Source organism: Mus pahari, chromosome 19 (assembly GCF_900095145.1).
Source record: "Mus pahari chromosome 19, PAHARI_EIJ_v1.1, whole genome shotgun sequence".
Lineage (NCBI taxonomy): Eukaryota > Metazoa > Chordata > Mammalia > Rodentia > Muridae > Mus > Mus pahari.
The window spans coordinates 31,087,550-31,104,456 of record NC_034608.1 but is presented as its reverse complement, the minus strand read 5'-3'; the positions used below and the strand labels follow the sequence as shown (position 1 = coordinate 31,104,456).

The 16,907-nt window shown below is 47.9% G+C and overlaps 1 protein-coding gene across 2 annotated transcripts in view; it reads left to right on the top strand.

Annotated features, from left to right (window-relative positions):
• Tubgcp3 (tubulin gamma complex associated protein 3) overlaps nucleotides 1–16,907 on the top strand; it is a 57,905-nt gene that overhangs the window by 34,028 nt on the left and 6,970 nt on the right. The window contains exons 15-20 of one of the 2 annotated variants that reach the window (XM_021218785.2): nucleotides 281–416; nucleotides 1,058–1,126; nucleotides 5,656–5,791; nucleotides 12,976–13,064; nucleotides 13,145–13,276; nucleotides 16,184–16,324. In XM_021218785.2, the coding sequence (XP_021074444.1) occupies nucleotides 281–416; nucleotides 1,058–1,126; nucleotides 5,656–5,791; nucleotides 12,976–13,064; nucleotides 13,145–13,276; nucleotides 16,184–16,324 (703 nt within the window). Of the gene's footprint in view, nucleotides 1–280; nucleotides 417–1,057; nucleotides 1,127–5,655; nucleotides 5,792–12,975; nucleotides 13,065–13,144; nucleotides 13,277–16,183; nucleotides 16,325–16,907 lie in introns of those variants that run through there. The other variant, XM_021218787.2, reaches the window with a different exon arrangement.

Here is a 16,907-nt window from a genome sequence, read left to right as displayed (position 1 = left end):
TGGAGAGCATGGTGTGGGCGCCTCAGAGGGTCTCACTTGGTTGTCTTTGCAGTGGTCACGTACAAGGTTCTGGAGTGAGTCTCTTGATACCCTTTCTTTCAAGGACTCATGAGGAACCTAAGTGAGACCACAGAGTGCTCGCTGGGCCACTGTGATGCTTTTATAGCTACGTCTTACTATTCAATTCCACTGTCTTCAGGTTTTGAGCTTTTACTTTTTTAATTATTTTTTTTAAAATTTCAAATAATAGCATCTTTAACTTTAAACACCTTTTTTAAAGACCAGAACTTGTTCGGCCAGCAACAACTTTGTATCAGCATAACTTGACAGGAATTCTTGAAACTGCTGTGAGAGCCACCAATGCTCAGTTTGACAGCCCGGAGATCCTTAAGAGGCTAGATGTGAGGCTGCTGGAGGTAAGTGAGGGTGCTGGGAGCGTGTGAGGGTACCAGGGGCATGTGAGGGTGCCAGGGGCGTGTGAGGGTACCAGGGGCATGTGAGGGTGCCAGGGGCGTGTGAGGGTGCCAGGGGCGTGTGAGGGTGCCAGGGGCGTGTGAGGGTGCACATTTACTAGTACATTGGAGGAGATGCGCAGGGTCAGCAGGCAGGCACTGTGTCGCTCCTTTGGTGTCTGGAGGTGGTGTGGTAGAAGGGCCATGCTTGGAGCTGGGTTATAAACAGGAGTCCTCACTGCCTGATCGGCCCCATTACTATAGACCCACTACAGGGGTTTAGGTTTCTGAGCCTGACAGGAGACAATGTGGTTTTGTTATAAAAAGGTTCTGAGCTTGGAGCTTGTCTGTACTGTTCATTCAGAACAATGCCACTCACGATTCCCGCATGATCACAGAGCACTGTGATGTGCTCCGCTACTCTCTGCTCACTCGCTCGCTCGCCTGGATGCTGGTGATGCAGGTCCCTGCTTGCACAGCAGAGCACTTCCTGGTTTTAAAGCCTATACCTCCTTGTACCACCTTTCCTTTGAGCAGTTGACAGGCTCTTCAGGTGTAAGTACAACGCCTCTCCATTATTTGTTGTTTTATTTTATTGCTGTTAGGTCTCTCCTGGTGACACTGGGTGGGATGTCTTCAGCCTGGATTACCACGTTGATGGACCAATTGCCACTGTAAGATCATTCTGTGTACTTGTGGGATGTTCACAGCCATTTGGATTGCTGGGCATTTTATTGTTTCAAACTGGTTTTCTTTTCTAAAAGCTAAGGTTCAAAGTAATTGTGATGTAGGCTATATCCATTGAATGAGTTGCATAAGCCCAGTGTTTCAGATAGTTATTAATGAGAGTTGAAATGCTCTATTATTTTAAGAATTCTTAGAAATATCATTTGTTCTGTCACAGGTTGCAGCAAGTGCTTACTTAATAAATGCATTGTTCATTTTATGCCATTATTCTTAGACTGGAGCAACTAATTTAGGATAATTTGAAAGGAAGCATAAAGTATATTTTAGGGGAGTGGTATTTTTCCTCCTTAGATGAATTTGATATCTAGCATCCATCTGGGCTGATGAGCTGATAGCTGTCACTACCCTGTCACTGCTCATGGCCTTCGCTCACTCACCGAGAAGGACAGGTCTCCTGCTGCGGCACAGAACCTTGGCTGGAGGAGTCAGCTCCACGTGTCTGTGGCTAAATTGCCTTTCCAGCTCATGGTCTCTCTTTAGGGTGGACCTGATACTTAGTCACTTCTGTATCTGAGAGGCTAGGGAAACAAACTGCATTTCTGTTATTATTGGGGACGTTTGCTAAGCATACTTAGGCTCTAAAATTCCTGCTCTAGTCTTCATGACTGTCCCTTCTGCGAGATAAGTCACATCCCTTGCTATGATGATCCTGTGGGAGCCACACTCACAGAATGCCACCCAGAGGTGTGTCTTAAGTCCACTGGGCCTGAGAACTGTTAGGGAGGTTCTTTGACTCATGAATTCCATATTTGATTTTGATCAGGTCAGAGCTGCTAGTTTAACTTTCCAGTTTCTCTTAAGTTTAACTACTCACCATATTCAGGGCGGCCCTGGGCTTATGTTGTGAGTTGCTGTCCTGTGTGGTGGTTTCTGTGCATAACTGTCTGGTATTTCAGCAAATTGTTTAGGACTTCATATGTGCTTTGTTAGCCCATGGCCATATGGATTTTCATGCATAATGGATACAATAATAAGACTTAGGGTACAGCTCAGTACTAGAGCATGTGCCTAGCATGTATGAATGAGTTCCTAAGCTCCGTCCCCAGGCCACAGAGACAAAGGTGCCATAGTACAGCACAAGCGCCTAGACAAGGAGGACTGTGTGTCCTCCACAGATGTGCTTGCTTACTTCCTTCATGGTGTCACACACCTCACTGGCATGTCAGTTGCACACTGTACTGTGAATAGCTGAATACAACGTAAGCAGGACTGAAGAAAAACAGTTTCTACTACAGTTTTACTTTAATAACGTCTATGTGATAGCTCAGTCACTCAGACACCAGCTGGGTTGGTTGTGTCAGCAGCCAGATGGAGAAAAAAGAAAGGGACTCTGGGCTCACTTGTTATCTCAGTGGGGACCAGAGTGTGGGGGGTGTTTCCGTTTGTGGGTGGTGAGTTATGGCCATCATCATAGGCTTATTATTGCAGAAGCACAAGAGTTCAAACCAGCGTTAGAGGTTGTTTGCCAGGTTTCATTGTGTGTAGAAGCTACTGAGATAGAAAAGGAGGGGCAGGAAGACGGCCCAGTGAGTGCTGTACAAGGCTGGTGACTGCAGTTCAGGCTCCAGCGCTTATGGACATGCTGGTGTGGCAGCCCTCCTGCTGCCCAGGGTGCAGGAAGCAGAAACGGGAGCCCCTCCCACAGAGGGCTGCTGGCTGAGCAGACATAGCAAGCTCTGGGTCCAAGGAAGAGGCTCTGTCTCAATAACAGAAGATGGAGATGAGTGAAGGCATCGGTATGCACACGCAGCCATGCCCAGGCATGCACACACGCACACGCAGCCATGCCCAGGCATGCACACATGTACACGTAGCCATGCCCAGGCATGCACACACGTACACGCAGCCATGCCCAGGCATGCACACACGCACACGCAGCCATGCCCAGGCATGCACACACGCACACGCAGCCATGCCCAGGCATGCACACACATACACGCAGCCATGCCCAGGCATGCACACACGTACACGCAGCCATGCCCAGGCATGCACACACGTACACGCAGCCATGCCCAGGCATGCACACACGCACACGCAGCCATGCCCAGGCATGCACACATGCACACGCAGCCATGCCCAGGCATGCACACACACACACACACACACACACACAGAGCCATGTCCAGGCATGCAAACACATGCACATGCAGCCATGTCCAGGCATGTACACACATGCAAGGGGAAAAGTACACAAAGGATAAAGGGAAGCCTCATTTATAAATACAGGCTTTTTCTGCTTTTCCCATGGTTAATTTGTGTATTACCTGTTTCCGTTCTAGTCTCATTAATTGAGGTTGTCATTTTTTGAACAGAATTTAATTATAGTAGGAATATATCTTGTAGCAATCATATAATTATATCTTGTATAATAGCAGCATTAGCTTCTGCTAATTCTAAGATATAAAATGTCAGTGAGATTTTTGGGTTAGTCTAATTTGGGACATTGTGAAATTCACAACCCAGGTTGCGGAAGAACGCATTAGCTAAATACGCTCATTAACTATGTGAAGTATTTCTGGTTGACCTTGCTTTTCATGAGTCTCAAGTTATTTGTGGTAAAGTCCATCCAGATTTAAGTGTGGTGAGGTCACGGAGTCTTGATTCCAGCTGCAGAAGACTGATTTGCAGGGCTTTGCGGCTGGGCTGTGTACATCGCCAAGGTTGGTGAGGGAGGCTGAGAATAGGGCCTCCTCAGGGCTGCAGTCCCACACTGAACAAGATGGAGACTCTGTTGCTGTTAAGGTCTCTACAGATGAGGAGTCTGAAGCTTGCTCTATATCTGGGCTGTAGTCTCCCCTAAGTGAACCACGTAGCAGCTGGTAAAACAGCTAGTAACACTTGGTTCCAGGTCAGAGCAGTGCATGTCTTCCTCTTACATAGTTAGTGCCTAGAAGACCACGGCTTAACTGAATGTTTGAAATCAGTGGGAATCTGGAACTTCAAAGGCTACTCTATGATGTATCATGAGTATAGAGAAGAATCCTATAATTGACTGGTAACTCTAAATCAGCCATCCTTATTCTATTATCATGATGATATTAATAGTGTAGGAAGCAAGCAGTACACTGGTTTCCCCAGGTCCTTAGAGTTCATTTTGGAATTACTTCAGAGCAATTTCATTGTTTGCTTGCCTGCCCATCTGTCTGTTCATCTGTTTGTCCCACCTTCCATCCTCCTCCTCCTCCTTCATGATGTTCATCATCATCCTCATCTTCATCATCATACACCTTCCTAAATTTGCCATTGAGTGGCTAGCATAGGGGAGGATGAATAAGCAGTCCTTGTTACACAAGATGTGTGAGGTACACAGAACACACGATAAGTTGGTGTAGTTAGAGTCCCATGCTAAAATGCAAGGAGCAAGGATAACTGAGCTCTATGCTCACTGGGAGGTGGGAAGGTGAAAAGGTAGGGTGAGCACTGCAGGCCTCTTGTAAAGGCCTGAGGGCAGACATGGGCACACAAGATTACTTGGAGATCAGAGCTCCTTCAGAGCAGAGTGTGGCCTTGTCCCAATATGCAGAGTCAGTGCAGGCAGCTGTATTGGAGGGTGTGTGTGTGTGTGTGTGTGTGTGTGTGTGTGTGTGTGTGGTGGGGGCTTCCTTCATTGTCTAGTGTGAGCTGGGGCATTTACTTGAACTAGATTACTCGTGGTTTTCCTGATGTTCAAGTATAACTGGATAGCCTGTGTTTTCCTTTGGAAACTTGGCCAGCCCAGGAGGGCTGAAGACAGTGCCCATACCAGGAGCCATCACTTGCTTGAGAAGCCGTGTGTCTGTGAGACTGAGTCTGTAAGCCTGTGACGGTGACCTGAGAGACTTGTCACAGGAGACACTACTGTGTCTGCTTCTACTTTTGAAGATGGTATCACTAAAGCAAATGATTTCTCTGTGTGTGTCTCTTACAAGTTGGGGTTACAGTCAAGTATGGCTACCAAGTTGGCTCAGGGGTTAGGAACCTATGTTCTACTCCCCAAATTCATACAGTGGCTCACAGGCATCTGTAACCGCAGTCCCAGGGAACCCACTGTCACTGTCCTCCAAGGGGACCAGGCATGCACATGGCACATTGACACACATGTAGGCCATTATAAAGAATAAAATAATTTAAGAAAAGCTGGTCCTGGTGATGCATGCCTTTACTCTGAGCACTTGGCAGGCAGAGGCAGGCAGGTTTCTGAGCTGCAGGCTAGCCTGGTCTACATAGAGAGTTCCAGGACAGAGAAACCCTGTCTTGAAAACGAGAGGGGAAACGTCCTGTCTGCTGTCACACGCCTAGAGCCTTGTGTCCAGCCCTGATACGACAGACCTGCCCGCTGCTGCTGTGAGTCAGCCGGCATCTAAGGACCTAGGTGTCTGCTGTCCTCTCTCCTCACATAAGTGCCGTGGAGAAAGGGCTAGGGCCAGGAGGAGGAGATTCCTTGCACAAGAGCCACGCCCTGTCCTTGTCTTTCTAGGTGTTCACACGAGAGTGCATGAGCCACTACCTGAGAGTGTTTAACTTCCTGTGGAGGGCCAAGCGCATGGAGTACATCCTCACTGACATCCGGAAAGGGCACATGTGCAACGCGAAGCTGCTGAGGGACATGCCGGGTAAGGCCAGAGGCCGGCAGGCGAGGCATTCAAGTCTTAAAGCCACTGAGCTGAAAGCACTCGCTGTTGCGCTTTGAGTCTGTATTGTATGAACAGATTTATTTGTATTGTTGTCTTGACTTCATTACAGAGTAAGAGAAAATTAAGTCACACTGGATGTTTTCCCCATACTATGAAGTTTCTTTTAAAATCACATTTGTTTCTTCACTAATGTTCATGGGTGTAGTATAATGATGATGGTGAGTGATGGTGATGATAAAAATATATGTGTGAGTGCCTGAGTGTGTGCATGTGCTTGGCACACGTGGAGGCCAGAAGAGTTTGCATGCCCTGGAATTGGCATTACAGATAGTTGTAAGCTGCCCTGTGCGTGCTGGGAATCTAACTTGGAGTCTCCTAAAGAACAGACAGTCTCTCCAGTCTTTAGTATAATTTTTTTTCTTAAAGATTTATTTATATTTATTTTATGTATATGAGTACATTGTAGCACTCTTCAGACACACCAGAAGAGGGAATCATATCCCATTTCAGATGGTTGTGAGCAACCATGTGATTGCTGGGAATTGAACTCAGGACCTCTTAACCGCTGAGCCATCTCTCCAGCCCCAGGTTTAATTTTTTAATCACCCATTTTCAAAGAAGGTATGCCTTTTAATAGGCCCTGGGTTTATTCAAAATTCACCTAGTGCCTTAATTATATTCTCTTTGAGGTGTGAATTTTTCTTTTGCGCATAATCCAGGATGTGGACATGTTTTATATTTTATAGTTTAGAATTATAGTTTAGGCACTTAGTCAAGATTTTGTTACTGTTACAATATTGAATGACTTCAACAATGAATAATTTTGAGTTTATTATGTAGAAATTGATTACTAAAGCATTTCATAAACTACTCTAACGCACAACTAAACTGAATCTGCCCTTTGAATAATAAAACAGTTTTTATAAATAACTTATAAATCATAGTTGTTATAAATGGAACAGGTGTTTGAAGGACAAGGTCTCCTCATTGCTGCTGGACAGCTCCCAAAGGTTCAGAAGGTGATGGCTGCAGCAGGCTGCAGGTAGTGCTGGCCACCCGGGCCATAGGGGCCCTTTCCAGGGTCTTAACACTCTGTACTCTGGTTCCTTGTTGGTGGCCGAGAAGGAAGTGAGCTTTCTTCTGTTTGACATGGTGACTGACAGCGAGGTGGGTGAGCTGGTCTCCTTAGCCTTCTCTCCACAGAGAAAACTGGCCTCTTAGGTCCTCAGAGACAAAAAGTGCAAGGTCTTCTTGCAGAACTGAGGCAGGACTTGCAGTGAGGTATCTTGGGTCTTCTCCGCCCCCCCACATCTGACCCCGCCCCCACGTCTGACCCCCGCACTTGTATCTCCTTCTGGTTAAGCTGTTCATTTGTTGAGATGAAAAATGTTGTTTATACATAGGGCTTTTAGGGAGGTGTAGGAGAGTGTTAGTCCTCTGGTATGGCTGGTTACAGAGTACACTGGTTGGTGGCAGTGCAGTATGACAGTAGACCAATATGAGCTTAAGAAATGGAAGTGACTGGGGAGTTGCCTGTGGGTTAGAGTACTTGCTGTTCTTCCTGAGGACCCAGGTTCAACTCCCAGCACCCACGTAGTGGCTCACAGCTACCCAGTCCCAGAGGATTCACTATTTCTGACAGCCTTTGGTACCTGACAGTGCATAGTGTATACATGCAGGAAAAACAGTCGTGCAATAATAAATAAACATTAACTTGTCATTAAGTAGTAAAAATAAACCTACAGAAATATAATAATTTGTTTGAAATAGTGTGTATGCAGCACCACATGGCCTGCTCTGCCCTTTCTGACTGTGGAGTACTGTGTTCTCTCTGCTGGTTGTCTGCAGTAGGCCATGCCCCTGCGGAGTGTTGCTCTGCACTGGAGCCACCCCTTCAGGAGCATCGTCACTGTCACCCTTTAGTCACAGAATCTCCCAGGAGGCATTGTGGAGACCTCATGTCCCTTCTCTTTCCTTCCAGTGGAGAATAGTCCAAAGTTGAGCAAGGGCAGTGATTGGCCCAGGATTCTATAACTGCACATCTGTACTTAGGGTTGATTCAAGCTTATTGGAAGGCAAAAAAAAATGAAACCCGTACAAGCCAAGGGTTAGCTTTCCACATTCGTCTATTGGTTTTCCTTTAACCACAGTTTATCACTTCTGAAGTTAGCATCGTTGCTCTATCTTCACTTCCCAGGGTGTGTCTGATGCTACTGAGCCGCAGCCATCAGAGGCTACGTTACCTGCATGTGTCAGCCACGGCCACGGCCACGGCCACAGCCACGGCCACAGCCATTCGCCTTTGGAAAGATGGCACAGCGGTTCTGGCCTGAGATGTAGAAAAGGCAGTGTGTATTACTAATGGCTATGAGGAGAAGGGCAGGTGCTGAGGAGGGGCTGAGGTACACACTGAGCTGTAGCACAGGCCAGCCCTCCTGGCAGCTGTCTTCTTTGTGGTGATGTATTTAACAATGCATCTTACAAAGGCGGTGTTGTCTAAGGAGATGTCTAACAGCTCTCTGTGCCTGCCTTGGGTCGCCAGGATGAAATTTGCAAAGAAGTCCTCGGACTCAGCCTGAGGCCAACAGTGAGTTGCTATCTTTGTGAGTGACACTTGCCTGTAATTCACACACTGAATGCTGTAAGGATGAGGGCTATGGGATGCCGAACCACAAGACATGCAGAGAAATGCTGCATTTAAGCATCTTTTAAATCCAAAGCTTTGGAAAATCAATTGGATAGGATTTAAACTGAGCAGCACCGCGGGAAGTGCAGGTTGTGGAGGAAACTTCGCAGCTGTGGTGAGACTACTTTGAGGTATTTCTTTGAAAAGCAATCTTGGACTTCGGGTTGGTAAGGACTGCTCCAGGTTATGTCCTGCTGACCACGCCTGGGCCACGCCTGGGTCGGCTCACACTGCAGGTCTTTCAGTGGCCTTTAGAGGGCAGCAGACAGCCAGGAATGAATCTGTCTAGCTTCTAGGCAAGCAGGAGGGAAGGGTGGTCATTATTGGTTTTTATGTTAACATGAGTATTTGCCTGCATATGTGTGTGTGCACCCTGTGTGTGCCTGATGGCTTCATAGCTAGGAGAGGGTGTCAGCTCTCCTGAAGTTGGCATTACTGACAGCTGTGAGCTGTTATGTGGGTGTTGAATCTCCGTCCTCTGCAAAAACAGGAAGTGCTCTTAACCGTGCAGCCATGTCTCCAGCCCCCTAATAGACATTCCTAACTTTGTGTATAAATCTGTGTGTTAACCCAGCAGGGCACACTTGTGTGTTCATTGCACCTCAGTGTGGTGTTGACCGAACTCATTCTTATGATTGATGGTTCTTCTGGGCCAGTCACAAAACATTCTTTAAGCATGCATTTTGTATGCATTTTCAGGATGCTGGGTAGAGAGTTAGGGATAACGTACAAGTTATATCTTCAGGGATAAAAGACTTTGAATCAAGTCCGTGCTCCTCAGAGTCTCACGGAGCTGCCAGAAGGACAGCCATGGGGGTAACAGACCCCAGTCATGCCCAGAGAGGCTGTGTTCTCAACTCCGTTTTCCCCCAGCAGTGACCTCAGTGTCACCATAGAAGAATGTCTCTTCACGGGGTGAGGACAGGTTTTCCTAGGAAGAAAACTGTGTCCATCATGTAGTGAAAATGGAAGGAAGACCGTGTGTATTAACTCTAGTGGGTGTGGTCCTGGTCATGCGGGTCTGTGGGCTGGGTTTGAGCACTGGGGTGAATGACAGTGCAAACAGTTTCTCCTACTGGATTGCCAGCCTGGGGGCTGCTGCAGAGCGTACTCAACGTACACAAATGTGAGGTGACATACCCCAGCACACAAGGACAAATGTGAGGTGACATACCCCAGCACACAAGAACAAATGTGAGGTGACGTACCCCAACACACAAGGGTGTTTTAGGGTACACTGAAAAGTTACCATCAAGGTGGGAGAGGCAGAGTCCTTTCCTTCCAGCTCTTGGTGACAACTCAGAGTAGATCTGCAGAGTGATGTCCTCTGGAGCACGACCATGCATAACTGAGTGCCTCTTGACAGAGGGTGGTGAAGTGGAAACTTCTGGTCTCTTTGGAAAGTCATTATGTCGAATGATGTTTTGCTGGGGCACACAGATGAAAGGATGTTTTGCTAAAGCAGACATGTGGGAGAATCTGTTGCTGAAGCAGACACAGGTGGGAAGATGTTTTACTGTAGCAGACATGTGATATTTAGAAGGAATATAAATATGACCCCACAGATGGGGGTGGATGGGTGTAGGTCGAGTGTTGGCGGGGAGGGGGCGGGTCGAGCCTTGGTTTGCTTTGCTCTGCCTCGCAATTCTCTAACTCACATTCATTGGTTCACCTCATACTGTGTTGCCAAGTTCTGCTTGTGGTGATGCCATAGAGAGAAACTGGCTGAAGAGCTTCTTGTGAAGTTCCTGCGGCTTCTTGCCGCTTCCTCAGTGGTCTCTGGTGGGTTGGCGAGCTTCGTGGTTTCTTCTGGGTTGAATAGCTCTTGCTGATTCATGAGTGGTGACTGCCAAGTGGCCTGGGCTGCTGCTGCTGGTTTGTGTTAGTGCTCTAGAGGACTGGACTGCTGTTATCCTGGCAGTGAAGATTGAAGTTGATCCAAAGATCTCTTTCTAAACAGGCCCACTCCTCCATACCCTAATAACCTTTCTTTCCTACTACCTCTGGTGGGTGGTAGGCAAGAGGTCTGGTTGAACCCTTGTTAAAATAGGTTTTAAAAAATAATGCATACAGAGTGGCTATGTCCTCTGTGTGAGAAACAGAAGTCGATTGTATGGCTAGAGAATTGGGTTAGATAGCCTGGTTTCAGTGAAGAAAACCACACTGTCTTCTTCCACAGGCCTTCAAGAGAACTGGGAAGCATACCCTCCTTGTCAGATGCATGGGCATCACTGTGTGACATCTTCCCAGGAAGATGGGAACAGATGTCTGTTCACTCTAGACAGGGAGCCAAGACAGACCAAAGTAATAGTTATCCTGAGTCCAGCTTAGCAAACAGTGAGTTTATGGGGGTTGCGACTGGTGAGGGGCTACTTGAAGGAGCACATGTGACTCAAATGCAGCTGCATCCCTGAAAAACCCATCCTGGCTTGGGTACTGCTAACCCAAGCTTGTTCCTGGAGCTCTGCACCCTGCACATGTGCAGGCTGCTCGACAGGTTGGCAAGCCTCCTCCTGCCAGTTGTTTACTACTCCTGTAGAGAAGATGGGCCTTCCAGCTTCTTTGGACTGCAGTTTATTTACTAACTGTCTCACGTCCCTCCCCTGTCTGGTGGGACTTTTTCTGTTCAAAGAAAATTGCTACAGATCAGCTGTATTCGTTGATAGAATGCCAAGTTGTGGAGCAGACCTGTGGAGTGTGCTGCTTTTCTGAGGGTCCTGTGCTGGGTGGGCACACTCCTGGCTGACGGCTACAGCCATGGGGAAGTGGCACCCATGGTGTGGACACACAGCTCTCTTCCTCTGTCTGGGGTCTTCACAACAGCCATAAGATGTCTGGTGGTTTGTAAGGAAGGTGTAGATGTGTTTCTAACAAATAAGCTGTGACTTCTGACTAGGGAAGCATGGGGACCCTGGGGCCTGTTCATGGGGAGCCCCTGGACGGCCTGTTTCTGCACAAAACCTCTGTACACATCTGTTGCCTGACTTCCTGGTGAGTCTGTTCACCCCAGATGGAGAAGGCAAGAGCAGAATCCCACTGAAGTCGAGGTTGGTGAACCCCTGAACTCAATTAGGATCACACACAGGAGTAAGGACACCTTCAAGTGGCTAAACAAAGAAGAGTTCCTCTCTCCTCCAGTGATTAGTAATCGCTTGTATTCCTGGGGGAAGGGCTGAGAAGACTCAATGCTGTTGTAGACCTCTCTTGCCCAGGAGCTTTAGTGGGCTTCACCTTGTGAGAGTCAGGATAATGACAGCTGCTCTGATTGGAAGATGACCAGAGGGCAGTTCTGCAGTGTCCTGCAGTCTCACTGGGAAGCCCAGGAGCAGCGTCTGCCTCTTACTTTCTAAAGGGATGCTTCTCTGAGCCCTCATCAGATTTCTTAGGGCCAGACTTGCTACTGCCTGCTCACTGTGTGCACTCATGTGCGCAGTCTGTTTGCATACACTGGTTTATATGTATGCTCTGGGCTACATTTCATTCATTACAGCATTTACGATTTTTTTATTCGCTTTTGTTTTGTTTTGTTTTGTTTTGAACTCGGGACCATGCTTCCATCTTTCCTCCCTTGAGCATAGTCGCTCACTGTGCCAAGACAGCAGTGCCGCTTGCTCACTAGCCCTAGAGTTGTGTCTTCTTTGATGTCATCCTTTCTCGGGGAGCCACAGTTCCTCAGAGCCTTTTACCTGTGACCTAATAGTCACTTGTTAAGACTGCTGTTATTTATCAGGACCCAGAAGTACAAGTTGGATCACCTAAACTATCAGACTTCTGTTAAACATCCTACAGGCCAGAAATTCAAAACAAAGCCGAAGCCAGTGCTGTTCTGCTCCCCGTGGGACAAGGGAGACCTCTCCTGCACCCCGTGGCTGCCGATGGTGGCAGTATTCTGCACATGCATATCAGTTCCCTGGGATCCCTGCCTTTTTTTCTTACTGAATTAGGGCCCACCTCGAAACCCTCTTGTCTCAGAATGAGTAGAGAGAAATAACCATTCCTTGTGTAGTAGATGGACTGACTGCATATAAGATATAAAATAAGGCTTCTATTTATGCATGCTGCTCATTTCTATAAAATATACTTTTATATTTAGCTGTGTGATATGTATGTGTACATATGTATGCGTGTCCCAACGAATGAGCACCAGAAGAGGAGAGCCCGTGTTCTCTATCAGTCTGTACCTTGCTCCCTAGGCTGTCAGCTGGCCAGCCCCTGAGAACTTCCTTGGCCCTGTAATACTGGAGTTATAGGCACGACCATGCTCGGGCCTTTCCATGGGTACTGGGGACATGAAGTCAAGTGCATATGCTTTCGAAGCAGGTACTCTTAGTCCTTTTGCTAAAGCACGAGAGTGGGTGAAGAGCTTCTGGCCTCTGGAATGAGGCTTGCTTACGGCTTTGTTAGCAGGCAGCTTGTGGGCATGGGGTCTGTACGAGCACAGGACCCCCCTTCCCTGATGACACGCCATCTTTTGCAGAGTTCTCTGGGGTGCTTCATCAGTGCCACATCCTGGCCTCGGAGATGGTGCACTTCATCCACCAGATGCAGTACTACATCACCTTTGAGGTGAGTCAACTTGCTGCCCTGCGGTGTGGTGCAGCTGTGAGGTGAGCAGGCACCCCCAGAGTGTCCGCTTATCCTTTCAGGTTCTCGAGTGCTCCTGGGACGAGCTGTGGAACAGAGTGCAGCAGGCCCAGGACCTGGACCACATTATTGCAGCACATGAGGCGTTCCTGAACACCATCACCTCCCGCTGTCTCCTGGACAGCAACTCCAGGGTAAGGCTCACTCCTGCCAGCCAGGACGGAGACTGTCCATCGTCAGGTGCTGCCGCATCAGTGACCGAGAAAGGTTCTCACACTGACTGCCCCCCCCCCCCACTCCTGTTTTCATTGTAGTAGTCAGTTAATGGCACGTGGCTGCATGAGTTTAACAGACTGTGTGCACAGAGCTGTGAGGCTCCCATAGCCCAGGGCTTTCAGCTTGGTTCTTTTCTTGTTGAGAGCCTCACTTCTGGAAAGCAGCATGCTCTGTGTAGCAAGGCTTTCTGGATTCTGATTGTTCTTTAAAGGCCTAGGTTGAGAAAGAACACATTCTGAATGTGAAGCAGGTAAGCTGCATCAGCTGACTCCCTGAGAGCATTTCTCACAGTGTGCATGGCCGGCACACATCCTGGATTCGTGTCCAGCTTCTGCCTGGACTTTACCAAGGCTTTTGTTTGTTTTGGTTTGTCTGCATTCGCCTATGCTGGGGAGAAGTATTTGGATAAACATAATTATTAAAGAGTGTGTGTGTCAACATGTAGTGATCAAAGGTACCTCCAAACGGAATTTGCTTTCTAGGCACTGAGAAGGTGGAATAGAGTGCTAATATCCTTTGAACAGAATTAGTAACTCATGAAATGGGCTTCTGAAGTCATCTGGGGTCCTGCTGGCCATTCCTACTAAGTCCAGTCTCTGAGGTTGATAGTACAGTGGGTTTCACATCTGTTACCTGGCACCCATGTTTGTTATGGAGGTATTTCTGATGATAACAGTATGCTGGTGACTGCATAATGGTACCCACAGGTCCTGGCCATTCTCTGTAATGTGCCAAAGACATGAAGCACCCATTCGTGGGTCAAAGTCAATGTTCAGGCAGATGGCAGCCTCTCATTGTGAATCCAGGGTTCTCCTGTTTTCAGAGGCACGATGTAAATTTGTGGGAATTAAATTATATGATTCACCATGGCAACCAACTTGTAAATGCAGCTGCCGCTCTTTTCAAGCTGTAGAAGTCAGGTTGTATGTCGTTCTGCATAGGTCACAGGTGTGGACGTCACCAGGTGTATTGCTCTTCAGCAAATGTTGGAATTGCTAAGGACTGCACCCACATTGGCACCCTACACTCTATGGTTCTGCTGACCTGGGTGCTGAGCTCATAAAAGATTGGGAAATGTCTGTGTGAGACAAGTTGAGTCACCCTAATTCTTGAATTTATAGAATAGCTGTAGGTATGGCAAAGTCCACAGAGTCTTCTGCCTATAGGGAGTTAGTTCTAGGGAATGGTCGTTTGCAATTGATCCCCAGCCAGCTTCACTGAAGGAGTGCGTGCTGCCTTAGGCTCCCTGAGCCCTGTTCAGTAATCGATTGGGTATTGTTCACTTGGTTTAGGAACAGGGTCTCAGACTAGCCTGGGTCCTGTGGTCTTAAACAGGTGCCTCAGCCTCCAGTGTTGTGGTTATAGGTATGAGCTGCCACAACTGCTCCAGAACATTTTGTCCTTAGTTGTTCCTAAGAAAGAAGTCTGTTATATAAAACAAGAGTAAGACAATCTGTTTGGACTTATTAGTTTTAAGTGTGGTATTTTCATATTTTTAAAGCCGGTTGTCATATCCAGTTAAGGTGGAGAAATGACAGTTGCAGACATGTGTGTTATCTCACCTTTTGATTGTGCAACGTTGAGGAAAAAAGCCCTGGGCAGCACAGTATAGAGGGCAGCTCAGAGTGTGCAGTTCAGACCCTCAGAGCAGCCTGAAGAAGCCCAGGTTGTATGCTTCACTCAAAAGAAGTGTCAGTTAGTAACCTCGAGGTGCACAGTGCTCAAAAGTAAGTTGTTCTTTTCATGGCTACAGTAGAGAAATAAACCAGACAGTAATAACCATATTAAAATTTAAACAGGACTTGTCTCCTTTCTTTGTTTTCTAGTGCTATCATAAAATAAATTCTGACAGAGAACAGGACACTTGCTTGAGCCTACATTCATCATGAGCCACATGGCTTGTGTCATGCAGTGGTGTCACCTGATCAGGCCCTCTGTCTCCCTGCATTGCTGTGCAGACCGAAGGCCCTGTTTCACACGAGTGCATTGTAGTAAATGAGAGTTGTGCACTGTGCACTTTGTAGTACCTGTGTTCTTAGGTTAGCGTGCCCTCAGAGTTGCTCAGCAAAGGCTCCAGTCTCACATGGGTGCAGAGTTAGCTGCCTGACATCTCAGCAGGACAGGTCACTCAGCCCAGAGGCTGGCCAGAGAGAAGTGTGGTGCTTTGAATGAGGATGGCTTATATGTTCAGGGACTTGGTCCCCAGTTAGTAGAACTGTTTGGGAAGGATTAGGAGGTGTGGCCTTGTTGAAGGAGATGTGTCACTGGGAGTGGGCTCTGATGTTTCAAAAAGCCGGTACCAGGCCCAGTCTCCTCCCTTTGCCCTCTGCTTGGGGATCAAATGAAAAGCTCTCAGGCACTGCTCCAGTCCATGCCTGTCTGCTTCCCACCGTGTTAGTCATGGCCTAATGCTCGGAAACTGTAAGCAAACCCGTCATGGTATCTCCACACAAAGCGAGGACTAGGAGGAGCTTGTCCGTTTTTGTGTTGCCGTGTGACTCTGGAGGTGTGTACTTAAGTCTAGGCACACACAAAGCACCCATGTGGTATTAGCGTGTCTGTGTCCTCAGTTCACAATTGCAGTAGCTGTTACTTAAGGACAGCCCACTCTCAAGTCAGAATTCAGTCCTCGGAGAGTCAAGAGCCACCTGTAGCAGCATCACCTGCATTGCTAGGGTGGAGGCCTCATGGCCCGGTGCTTCTGAGTCACACTCTTCCAGTCTCCCCGAGCTTCAGAGGAGACAACCCCAAAACACACATATACTTAAGCAGAGATGTCTCGCTAGCGTCTGAGGCTCTGCTCATTTAAAATGCTGGTTTTTCAGGTGCTTTTAAACCAACTGAGAGCCGTGTTTGACCAAATCATTGAACTTCAGAATGCCCAAGATGTGATGTACAGAGCTGCTCTGGAGGAGCTGCAGAGGCGCCTACAGTTTGAAGAGAAAAAGAAACAGCGTGAAATTGAGGTACGTTTATAACTCCTGCTTTCTCGTGGCTGGCCAGTCACCATGAGCGGTGGCAGTAGCATTTCTGCTGAATCTCCACACACTGAGGCCACATGCAGCCTACTGTGAGTTGGAGGAAGTTGTGTGCACTGTCAGACCGAGTGCTTACCTCACGCTGTCGTCAAGCTTCAGAACCCCAGCAGTGGTGGTGTCCCAGGGTCTCTACCGCAGTCTCAGAGTCGGCTGTGCTGTCACTACCGGGAAGCTGGCTTGTTTACTGTCTCACACGTGAGCTAGGTTTCCTTAGAACATTTCTGGGTTCCCAGTGGCCTGGGATTAATACGATCTGTCAGACAGGGCAGGCTGTTGGTGAGGGTTCTTGTTCTTGCTGGCCTGGGTCTCTGCTCTTTCTAGGTGCCTGGTCTTGGGGTAATGAAAGGCAAGTTGTGTAGTCAGCGCAGTGAGGTTCGTTTTACTTTGGAGTATTGTTCCTTAACAGTGCCTGTGTGAGGGGCCTAGCAGCCCATCACAGGCAGGAGCAGGGGCCTAGCAGCCCATCACAGGCAGGAGCAGGGGCCTAGCAGCCCATCACAGGCAGGAGCAG